At 42.5% G+C, this 12,798-nt stretch overlaps 1 protein-coding gene across 2 annotated transcripts in view; it reads right to left on the bottom strand.

The window, feature by feature from the left end:
* The window catches only part of pcdh7a (protocadherin 7a), a 40,300-nt gene extending 37,295 nt beyond the window's left edge, over nt 1–3,005 (bottom strand). The window contains exons 1-2 of one of the 2 annotated variants that reach the window (XM_088373829.1): nt 2,679–3,001; nt 670–2,376 (exon numbers count right to left, since the gene is read on the bottom strand). In XM_088373829.1, the coding sequence (XP_088229955.1) occupies nt 670–2,093 (1,424 nt within the window). In that variant the 5' untranslated portion in view covers nt 2,094–2,376; nt 2,679–3,001. Of the gene's footprint in view, nt 1–669; nt 2,377–2,678 lie in introns of both variants that reach the window. The other variant, XM_088373830.1, reaches the window with a different exon arrangement.
* Between the last annotated feature and the right edge of the window lie 9,793 nt (nt 3,006–12,798).

Here is a 12,798-nt window from a genome sequence, read left to right on the forward strand (position 1 = left end):
ATTGTTCTGTGCCGTGATCAATAAGTCGGCCTCAAGTAATAATAATAGCAAAGGGGCATAATTATTGAGCGTTTTCCTGACTCATTATCTCTTGAGTTTCTTGTCAAATACAATAATAACGCTCTTGTAGTCGCTGTATTTTTCTTTGCTTACTCTGCTTAGTGTTTTTCTCGCTCTCTCGTCAATGTTTTCAGAAAATAATTTTACGACTGGCTTGAAAGCACTGACATTTGGAGTATGCCCTGTTGCAATAATACTACTAAATGAGTGAGAAAACCCTTGACTTTATTGAATAATTATGATGCAATATTGCAAATAGCGTGACATTTTACCCACTCTGGTTTTAGGGAATGAGTGGCCTCTGAACTTAGTTGAAATGAAAAAAAAAATAGAATGAAAACACACTTCGGGCACTCTTCTTTGGATTCTCTGTGAAAAGTAGAATTTGCTCTGATACATTTTGGAGCAATATTGAGGAAATTATCACTTGCACTAGATTTTGTTCTTTCTCAGAGAACGTGGTGTATCATTTTTCACCCCATTCCTCAGAATGCTTAATTACTCCTCCCATTACTGAGTATTTGTATTGTCCTATAAGAAGAATTTTACTTAATCATCAGGAGCTAATTAAACTTCTTGTTCATGAACATTTCATATTTTCACACTCACCTGTCAAAGGCTTCATCTGCAGGTAAGGGTGGGAGAGCTGTTTCACCTGCAGGCTTCAAAGTGAATGGGACATCTCCGACAACGGTACAGGTCACGGCTCCATTTTCTCCTTGGTCTCTGTCCGAAACTTGAACCAGAGCGACTGGAGTGTCTACCAGAACGTTCTCAGGTACCAATGCTGCTCCATCTCGTACTGGGATTCGTCCGATCTTTCGAATCTCGACAACCGGGACGTTGTCGTTTTCATCGCGGACTGCCAAAATGACCGTGGTTCGATCGGAGCGTGGCGGCTGACCCCTGTCCCGTGCCGTGACCGTGAACCTTAGCTGGGCCACCTCTTCCCTGTCGATCCTGTGAAGAACACTCAGCCATCCAGTTGCCTCATCCAGTCGCAGCAGCCGCCTGACCGATTCTGTGGCTGCTCCAAAGACGTACTCCACCTGTCCGTTCACACCAATGTCACGGTCTGAAGCCCTCACCTGGAGTACTGGGGTTCCCGGAGGAGCATTTTCTGCCATTTCCGCCTCATATGTGGGCCTTTCAAACACTGGGCTGTTGTCGTTTACATCTGTGATGGAAACCCGCAGCAGAGCTTGAGATGATCGTGGAGGGTTCCCTCCATCTCGAACCCGTAGGATCAGTTCATAGGAGTCCTTCAGCTCGCGGTCCAACGTGCCTTTGACAATGAGTTGAGGTTGTTTTTCACCATCTGGTATATCTGCCACTTGGAGTTCAAACACAGTGCTCCTGGCTCCTCCCACGTTATCTCCACTCCTACCCCTCCTATCCCCAAGTCCATCTACTCTACCGATGGGATTTCCACCCGTCGCCCGTCTTGCCGAACTTGACCCAGTTGCACCTTCTTGGATCAGCTCGTAGCGGTCGATACCGTTTCGCCCAAAATCCCTATCTGTAGCAGTGGGTAGCAAGTAAAGCGTGCCGATTGGGCGATTTTCCTCCACTGAGAGCTGGAGCACCGGTGATGGGAAGGAAGGAGTGTTGTCATTGATGTCTGTTATGACGACACGGCCTTCAAACAAGTCCACCCAGCTTTGTAGGGGGCCAATCACAGACACCTCAAAGTCCAAGAAGCACTCATTCTCATCAAAAATCATCTGGCATTGGGGCATCTTCTCCCTGTCGATACGTCTCGGCCCTGTAGTCAGCTCACCGGTCACGTTGTCGATCTTGAAGAACTCGGAGCCACTTTCCAAGGCAAATGTGACGTCCCCGCTGCCCGTACCTGCTGTGAGGCCCAGGTCTGCGGCCACGTTGCCTATCTTAACATCAGGGGGGCCCTCCTCCGCTACCCGGTATCGGAGGGCTGAGCGTGCACCTGGCAGCTGAGTCAGCAGCTGCAGCAGCAGTAAGACCACGAGGCTGAAAGCCTGCACCGAGGAGTGCACTGCACCAAGTCGATGCATGGCTCCGTCCTGCTCTGCTTGCCTCTCTCCTCAGTGTGTTCTCTCTTGAATCACCACCTGGCCTGCCTCTTCTTTCTTTATCTGTCTTTAGTGAAGTGTTGTAGCCCACAGCGTGGGTGTTTGATTTATTCTTTCTCCCTTCTGACCGACACTCTTTGCAACTGATGGCTGATGTCTTATTACTTCCTTTATTCTCCTGTCTGTTCAACTCCTATTGCAACTCAGTCCTGTTCTTGCTGGGCTCTTCAAACCGCGTGATATATTGATATATAAATCCAACGTGCTGCAGAGATAAGGTAAAAAAAAAAAGAAACATTTAATTAAGTGACGCAACATTCAAACGTTCCAGCTATGTTATAGTCGTCACTTTTCATTATTCCAGTCACATATGGGACAGCAGCTTTTTCTCGCGTCTCACTTTACCGAAACTGCAATGCAGCACCTTCAGTCTACACAAAAGAGGAGGAGAGCTGCGCTTCATACTCACAGACAGTACAAGAGAAAGCCCAGTAACAACTCGAATTTAACATTACTCAAGGGGGACAAAAAGTATATATTTATTTGTAGATTCATTTATAGTCTTACCTCAAGAGCCGGCGGGTGCCTCTGCTTTCTTTCCCCGCAGTGGCGGAGCAACGTGCCAAGCCATCGGAATCCGACGCGCAACTTGGAAGGGGACACCAGTGCTTCCCGCAGCCACTTTATTAAATGCTCACGGTTAAAAAGTAACCAAGCGAGGCAGTTAGTCTAGCGCCTTTACTTGATGAGCAGAAGCGGGAGATCCCAGCACGGGCATCAATTACGCGTTAATCCTCGCCAGCACCCTGCTCGGGATGTCGGTAATGGACCGAGTGAAGATGCGTCTTTTTCCAAGAGTCCCGCATTCTCTCTCTCTCTCTCTCTCTCTCTCTCTCTCTCTCTCTCTCTCTCTCTCTCTCTCTCTCTCTCTAAACTTGCACCTCCTATTCCTGCTCCTCCTCCTCGTTTGGCTCCCCCCCTCTCACCTGCACTGCTCAGGACTGCTGCTGTGGAGATGCTGCAGTCTCTCTCTCTCTCTCTCTCTCTCTCTCTCTCTCTCTCTCTCTCTCTCTCTCTCTCTCTCTCTCTCTCTCTCTCTCTCTCTCTCTCTCTCTCTCTCTCGCTCTCTCTCTCTCTCTCTCTCTCTCTCTCTCTCTCTCTCTCTCTCTCGCTCGCTCTCTCTCCCCCCCTGCAACATTCTCTGCTCTAACTCAACCACTGGGCTGGAACAGGCATCAGAGGCAGTGTTTGTTGGGTCGTTGTGTGTGTTTGTGGGGTGCAGAGGAAAGACCTTCAACCCCCACCACCATTCATCCATCTCCATCCCTCTATCCCTGCACCGCATGCTGTCATACAGTGAGATTAAATGGCTTGCTGTCCCGACTGCTGACATCCCACTCGCCCCGTCCATGCATGCTGGCTTCACATCTTTATTCTCATATACATGAAATAAAAGAAGAGTGATGCAGCTTTGTCAGCCTATTGCAGACCCGTGTCACATTTGTGCTGGTGCAGCTATTTTGGTGGTTGGTGTGTGTGTGCAGGGGGGTGGGGGGCACACAACAGTGGGGAAAGGCTTCATTCATTCTTTGTGTCAAAGAGGCGTACGTTGGCACACATCCTAGTGGGAAATCATAACAGTGGCATGCTGCAGTAATTTATACTGGGCTTAAGCCTGCAGTGGCAAATGGTAGCCCGCCTAGACAATGCATTGCAACACAATGCTGCCGTAAGTCATACAGTGGAACACACCAGGTTTTTATAGAGAGAGAGAGAGATCGACCATAAAATCCCAAAAAGTACCCTACAACCTGAGCAGGTCAAATTAAAACCAAAATTAAAAAAAATGTGTAATGGGGAAATACTTGGAACCTTACCTAACTCCACAAGTATTTTTTTTTAAGAAACATTTTAACATTCTTAATGACCATCTTAAAAAATGGCTTATTTTTTTTACTGTATTCACAGGCATTGCGTACACAGAAAAACGAAAACACTATTTTCTAAACAAGCGACGTGTACAGCAACAGCCAATTAAGTTGTGACTAACGTGCAGTCACCCTCATCGACTAAATTGCGTTTCTCTTCATGCAGTCTCACTCAGAGTCTGGTTACAACACCAAACTTCCCACATTCTCTTCATTCATGGACACATTTACATTTGGAACAAGCTGCTCAAACCCTAAACTAATATTTTGTTGAAATGCTTTTTACTTTAATGACAGAATTGAGTCTCGAGTAGGAGTCCATTAACATGGCAATAATTGGCCACTCTTCCTCGCAAAAGCACTTCAAATGTGTTAGACCGTCACATTCCTCATCTGGTGTGCACGGTTACCTTCAGTTTGCACTATTGATTTTCACTCGGCTTTAGGTCTGCGCTTTGGCTGGGCCGTTCAAAAACCTTCTTATGCAGAACGCTGTCTAATGTGAATTTAAGTCCATACACAACAGATTTGACAGCACAGCTGAAAATGGACTATTTGGACTTCCTCAAATGTCTCATTGCTTCACATTGGTGTACTGAAAGAAAACAAAAATGTAACATGAGTCCCAAATGGGGGGAACTAGTCATCCGGTGTTGGGTACCAAGTTGTGGATGTGCAGGATAAACACAGATCTATATCGTATCTTCTCAGATGGGGCAGTGAGTCGTCTTTTGTTGGAGCAAGCTGCTCAGTGAGGAACGCAATGCAGTACCACTGCTGCTGTTGTTATATTGAACCCTGCATGAGCCAGAGCTTCCAGGCTGCCGCTCTGTTAAACCCCCTCTGCATTTCTAATTTCCCCCATTAGGTGAGCCAGGCTCTTTCAGGTGAAATCCCCTGCAGAAAGCCATCGGAGCATCTGGCATGAGTGAATGAAACAATGTTGTTTACTTGGATGGAGTTTTGTGTGACAAGTACAAGTGAACTGGCGGAGAGGGTAAACGCAACCTGACAAACTGCAGGGAGGTCACACACACACATACACGGACATTCTCACAATGTGTACTGGGGTGAAATTTGAAAGGCTCACTTACGCCCCCTGTTGCTTGACCCACACAGCTTTTAATTTTTTTATGCTGCCCTCCTTTGCATGTGTTTGTTTTAATAACACAAAGGTGAATAATACCCAGAGCACATTTTCAAGTTCATAGGGTCAGCTCAGGTCACTTTTATTTCAGTGGAGACAAATTGGACCCAGAGAAATTAAACTAGTGGTTGTTATGCCCAAACTATTAAGCTATAGCTGAGCTTGGATCCTCTTTCATCAGCAAATGAAACGCTGTTCCAATTTGTACGTTGAACGTAAAGTGCATTTGTGTGTGTGTGTGTGTGTGTGTGTGTGGGGGGGGGGGGGGGGGTGGTTGACTTCCCATCAATGTTAAAGACCTAATATAGTGTTTGTGCAGCCACAAAAGAGGATTTGGGCTCTAGCACATGGCCAGCAAGGATAAGTGTAGAGAAAATGAAGAGTGTGGCATGCTTAATAGCATTTAGCAACAGCAGTTGATATTCAAATGAAGTATCACAGATTGGATTTGCTTGATGTCCTGCACGCTTGCGACCAATTCGTCTGACCTCAAAACAGAAATTTTAAGGCATTCGTCCTGTAACTGTGGCCTAATTTGCTGTCCTTTTAGCTTGGGCATTTTGTATTTTTCCAGCATCACTATAGCAATATAGTACACCAGGACATATTTATGATTGTATTTTTCAGACTTGACAGTTTTAACTAGAAGGGCAGTAAAGCTCCAAAATGACAACATATACACCTTCATTTCCTCGTCAAATTTAGGTGCTTTGTTATTATTACATTAAAATGTTAAAAAGGCATGCATCTTTGCTGGGTGTTTGTCAGTGTATTTTAATCTGATTTAATGTTGCACTTGAATAACAGCTAGAAATGTTTCAATGTTACTTGGCCGATGAGTAAACCAAGGTCTTTTGTACCTGGAACAAATTATTATTATTTACTACAACTCACTGGGAAAATGGTTTCAAATTGGTTCAAATTTGTTTTGACCTTTCAGTCAGATGCAAAGGGCTTAATTTTATCTGTGACTTCTTACAATGTGCTAAAGGTTTTAGACATGTTTCCAATGATTATTTTATGCATACAATATAATTTCATAATTCAATTAGCTCTGTATTAAATATAACATATGTATTAGAAAAAAGAGGAAAAACATTGTCATCTGGAAGGGAATACAGTGGCTGGTGTGCAGTGACATTTCCCAGAAGGAAATATTTGCATGCCACATGGGTACAAACAGTACAGTACAAGTCAGAGATTGCATTTCTATACAATATATTATTTCCCAAAATGTCCAGAGTGGTCCACAAACAAAGCCAAGTACCATTGTTGAAACATAATACAGAGTGGAACGATCCCAAATCCTTTGCTTATCCCCAAATGCAATCCTCATGTCAGGTGGGAGATGTACTGCCTCTAGCTTACTCTGGCACATCTGCTCACGTTCTTATCCTCCGTTTTACTCGCACCTTTAGGCTCTTAAGGTATCCTACTGATGTGATGTAAGTGGTCAAACACTAATCCCGCTTTGAAAAGCATGTACACAAACGATAAAGAAGCCTGTGAAATGTCTGCTTCATTGCATCTCTGTAATGACAAATGGCACTTTGTCGGCTGAGGGTTTACATCGCACCGGCGGCAAATAGACGTGTTTTGGGGTAAGGCTTTAACAAACAGGTAGCAAAGTCATTAACTGCCTTAGCCGCTCTGATCCAAAGAGGTGGTTAAATGTTTCCTGCTTGAAAGCAAATCCCTAGAGTGGAAGACATTACTTTATTGATGACACAAACTCAACCGAAGCATTTTATGTCATTACCTTAACAATTGCCCACTTCAGTCTGGCTGATTACTGAGAAAATAATTTGCACCATTCTCATTTATTCTTCAAATGATCTTGTAGATTTTTTTTTTTTTTAAAGGGAATCTGTGCCAAAGTGAATTTTCTGAGTCAGAAGTATTGGTTTACAATTACTGGATTTCACAAGAAGCTTCATTAGGTACAGTGGGATCCAATTCAAGAGCTGTGAAATAATATTTCCCTACATTCTGACCTTATACTTGTGCTCAGTTCTAATTGGTATGAGGTGTTGGAGATTTGATTTCGCCCTGTGAGCTCTTAGGTGTCATCGATCTGCAGTTGGTGTTCAAACCATTATCATGTAAGATGATTTGCGAGTCAAGCAAACCTCGTCTGACTTTAGCTCAGTGAACAGCTAAAGGAATACTAATCGGGTTTGTTTAAGTTGTCCTCAACTTTCTATGTGTAGCTTTATATACATTTTTGTGTAATTGAAGGATACAGCAATTGCTGCTATTTAATGAAAATGAGCGAGTACTCATCCCTCACACTCCACTACAGAACCAATGCTAAGTACTGCTTTCATTACCATGACGACTAGGGCAGAGCTTGGTGGTTCAAGGAGGAAAGCGGCTTATATTTGTAGAAGCAAAGCATAGAGTGCAAAATAAAATAAGAAAACACCTGCAAAGAAAACAAAAGCATTTTCTCTTGTGAAGGCAGCACTTCATACATTACACTTGACAGAAGTTTACTCGATAACAGTAAAGATGGTGCTGAACTAGGAGGTTCTACTGCAAGATTAAAAAAAAACCTGCCAACAGGTGATGTGATAATGAAAAACTAAAATGTATTGTGTAGTCATATCAACAGTGATACAAAGAGTGGAGAAATGTGTAAAGCCATCTGCACACAGAAAGTGGGGAACTGTCTATTGCAAAATTAATTACATTTTTGCCTAAGGCAAGGAACGAATAAAATAGACACAAAAAAAACCAGAAAAAAATATATAGCCTATATATATCACTCAACTAAATAATGATGATAACGATAATGATAATGATGACTGGCGTGTCACCAAAAACAACCAAAATAATTCATCAGATAATGAGAGGGAGGTTGCGTGTGTTTGTCACACTCCATGTGGCAGTCACAGCTCCCCATTCCTGTGTTGACCATCTTTCCTAGCCAGCTCTTGACACAACGCTTTGAAAATGCTGACAGCTGCAAAAAGCAGCTGAGTCATTTTGAATGAAGATCATGGAGCAGCTCTTTCTTCCTCCTTTCTCCTCCATCTTGGAATAACAAGCAAGCTGGCACAGACAAGCCCAAATTCATTCCTCTGGAAGGATCGTGCACGCCAACAAAGGTTGTCAGAAAGTTACAGCTTGTTGGCAAATTAAAGGCAGGGCCAGAGTTGATTTTGACATGACACATCCCCTTTATTTGCTTAGAGCACGATTTCCCTGCCAGTATCGATGTGCAACGTTCAACACTTCGTGATGTGTTGAATACTAAATGAAACAAAAACATTCAATCATTCTGCAAAGAGACAGCCAAGTCCGATTACAAATTCACTCCAGAAGAAACCACAGCTGAAAATAGAATGGGATTACATTTTATTGATTTTGTGGGAGGAATTCAATAAAAATATGATCAGTCCATGTTTTGCATGGTACTTTTCAAGGGTTCATATGCATCCAATTGACACTTGAGTTGGTCCAGACTTCACATTCTGGCCTAAATTTATATTATTGTAAATTTTGTTACTTTGCATTGTAAACGTAGCCATAATTATATCACGTTTTGTTGTTATTATTTTTGTACATTATTTTGTGATCTGGTGGCCTTATTAATAGGTGGATTAAAAAAGCCACTGAAGGCCCAGATCTGGAATTTACCACCCGCCCGTGAAAAAAGACATATTACAATCAAAATTAATGGTTCAATAGAGGGCTGGAGCGATTATCAAATATTTTGGTATTTGTACATCGTACAGAAAATTCTATTGAATTAATCAAATAGTCAGATAACATGAATATACTTTTTTTTATTTTTAGGTAGTCCAAAATAAATCTAAATTGCATATCAGAAAACTAAATATTAGTCAGATTTTACAGTATGAGACAATATGACGTCAAAACCACAGGAGCAATTTATTGTTTAAAACAGCAGCTGGTTTGTTAAAAATTGATCAATAAAAATTGCAACTGTGTGTGGAGTCATTTTTGCCTAATAAATTTCTTTTAAAAAGAAATTTGATGGCTCTTGCCAATCAATTGGCACTTTCTTAGGTGCAGGCTGCTTGCCACTCACTTCGCTAGCTTTTATTATTCCACAAAATTTCACCAAAAGAGAACAACACTACACCATCTGACATTGGAAGTTATATATTGACCGTACCACAATGACCCAAAGCCTCAGCCATACAGTTCAGGAAATTAAAGGTGGGAAGATGATCCTCTACGATAAAGAAAAGTCGGTTGAGCAGATTAAGAAGTGCAATGAAAGTGTTGTAATCTTGGGAGCTCTGATCTCATTATTTGCTTCTTTTCTCATCACACCTGCCTCGACACTCTGCTCCACAATGTTTCCTCTCTTCATTAGAGGCGAGCCACTGCTGCGCACTAATGCATGTTCTCCACACATGCTCATGTCCTCACCGTTTGTGTGTACGCCAGTGCGTGAACAGGCCGCCATATTTTTTCCCTCTGATTAAACTCCTGCGGTGGAGCGATACGGCCGGTTCTCTCCACAACCTCTCCGTGTTTTTGACCTTTCTGTCACACTCACACATGTTGGTGCCGGGGCCGCTGATTGATGGCGTTATTACTCAAAGCTTTTAAGGGGCAGTAAGGAGCGTAAGTGAACAAACACACCTGACTGTTAGTGCTTCATCATCATGAATTAACACACTGATGCACTCTCTATTATACACACACACACAGACACACACACACATACACTGAGTTCTTATTTCTATTGATGTTTGATGTATGCCTGATTTTTATCAACTTGAAAATGTATTTGTCACCGTTCTTCAGGGCAGAGATTGTCAACTGTTGTAATCCTGGGACCAAATGTTTCACATTGTTGCAAAGTCGCTTCCCACTTTCATCAAATTTAAGGATAATGAGGAAAATGCATTTGAAATTTTGCTGCTATAAAAATATGAGACGTGTCAGAAAAAGTTCACCCCCATCCTTCCTGGATCCTCCATAGCTCAGATGCCACAGACATTTTGATGTCATCCATATCTTCCAAACAGGTCTCACTGATGCCCTCAATGAACTTTTAAACCAGGAGGAAAAAAAAAAAATCACTTGACCTCATGTGGGGTAAGTAGCAAGGTTGATATGGCAAAGTTCTTCTCGGCCAGGAACCGTCAGATGCTCATGGCATTATGGGCAGCCACAATTCATTCTGCCACAACTTTGAGCATGCAGGGTCTCTTTGTTGATGTCATATTTTTGCACTGTGCTAACTAAGACAATTTTAAGCTAATTAAGAGACACAGCAAGAACATTCTGGCTGTCTAATTTCTTTTCACTGATTTTTGTTTTAAACAGCTAAATTGTGCCATTTGATTTTTTTATATTATTACTTCTTGCTGTGACATGTTTGTACTATTATTTTCGATGATGCCAGCTCACCTGATGTTGTGAAGTGTGCAAGTTGATGATGCTAGTGGTTATTGAAAATGCCTATCAATTTGCCGATAGTCTACATGTCACCCCAGGACCGTAAGGAGACACATCGGTTTCATCCTTCTCTTTTTAACGTTGCCACCTGTCTTCACCCGCGGCCCTACTCGCTGTCTCCTCCATCTCCATTTTTGCTGATTGCTTTGCCCCATTAATATTTCATGTGTAATGTGGCTCTTTTTCGATCGGGTGAGCATGTGTTTGTGCCCCTGCGCATTTTTGCATACACGCACACACACACGCACACACACACAGACACACACGGGGGTGGGGGGGTGGGGTGTGTGTGGGCCCCACAGGATCAAATTGCGCTCTCACAGCTGTTGGCTCTTCTTAGCTCAGTTGTGATCCGTCTACCTCTCTCAGTCTTCCACCTCGCCTTCTGTTTCACGCACATCCTCCTCTTCTTGCAAGTTTGTCATCAGCATCCGCTGTGAGGTGCCTCTCATCTTCCCTCATATTTTCCATCCACTCTCCCCTTCCTGCTATCGTCCATGCCTCTTTGTTATCGTTCATTCTGACTGGCTTTTGTCAAAAAACTTATATTTTCAAATGCTTCTCTCCTGGAAAATGATTTTTAGTTTCTCGCCTTTTGACTGGTCATCAGTCAATCACAGGTTACAGACAACCACTAACTTTATCACTTGTGACGCAGATGAACTCACGCTACATGTTCAGTCAGATGAATGAATCAATGAATCAGTTCATCAGTGTCTTGCCACATTTAAGCAACACTATTGATAATTGTAATTTGTTGTCGGAAAAAGACGAGATAAAGAAGCATTACGTCTTGAACAGTGAAGTGCAGACATTCGCCAAGGTCCAACAGTCTTAATTTGCTTCAACCTTAAATTGCACACCTTCTGAGACAATTACTTTTTTCATATGCCTGAGTTTTCTCATTAAGGCGAATCTTTTTGTCACTGCACAGCATTTCACAGACATTGGTTGGTTTGCGCACTCCTCCTCACAAATAAGCAAACTAGTAACCTGACCTCACCTAACCTACCTGAATTGTGACTGCATAAGAGTGTCAGTGTCATTTTTTATTTTTTTTTGGCCAATATGCAAATGCTACCAATCGAAAAGCAGCTCTGGAAGAAAAACATGCAAACAGACGGACCAACTTATACAGCTCTGCTTGCACTTTATCAAGCCAAGTTAAATCAAGTTTATTTGTATAGCTCTTAATTGAACTGTTTGGCAAATAGCAAAACAAAATGTCCCCAGACTGGTCACATAGCAAAGTACGAATAAAATATTGACTGCCTTACAGAAGGGCAGTTCTTTTCAATAATCACTTTGCTCCAATGTAACTATTCTATCTGCTATAACAAGCCCTAAAATGTTCAATAATGCATTAAAGTGGGATTGTGAATTGGTGATTACAGTAGAAATTTTTCCAATTTTATCACTGTGGGAAAATGAATGTAATTGACTGACGGGTAATGTAGACGTCTTAATACTGACATGGTGGGTGTTCTTTGGTGACAGTGCACCCTCCTCAATTCTTGATGGAGTCCTGTAAAGTGATCGAGGCTGCAGCAGCAGGCAAGTGACAGCCTCATATTGGACAAGACGATGTGATATGGCCAACAGACATGCTCGGATCGAGTTCGACCTCTCCGGAAAATGACAGCTGATAGGACTCATAAAAAAAAGAAGAGGACAGTAGAAAAAGGCGGTCAGTAAAATATATCGTAGGTTTGGGCAGTTTGTTGAGGGAAGTTTCACATGCGGCAGTAGCTCTGATGTTTAAATGCTTTGAATTGCTTCTCATAAAATATGCCCGAATGTCGCTTTAGGCAGCCCCCCCGGCTGGTGTGAGGGCGCGAGTGTGTTTCAACCTTCCTCTCCTAATTGCAGCAACACTGTGTATTGCACCTCAATGAAAAGTCACTCAACATATACATTCCATTTATTCGGCTTGTTCCTCATTAGGGAGTCCCCTGTACTATTCTGCATGCTGATTTCTTATAGTGGACAGTGGTACACTTCATTAGAGTGTACAAAAAAATACAAATAAAAAGACTGTCATTCATTGTGGCATAAAACTTGGGCTTTCAAACAGCCATCGTGTATGACGTCGTGTAATACTGTTAACTTTTATTCTAAAGTTTAGAATGTTTACTTGCGAGACCTCAAGAGCTCACATTTCACTAGTTTT

This window comes from Syngnathus floridae, chromosome 4, assembly GCF_059516105.1.
Source record: "Syngnathus floridae isolate MCC-2025c chromosome 4, RoL_Sflo_1.0, whole genome shotgun sequence".
In the NCBI taxonomy this organism is placed as follows: Eukaryota; Metazoa; Chordata; class Actinopteri; order Syngnathiformes; family Syngnathidae; genus Syngnathus; species Syngnathus floridae.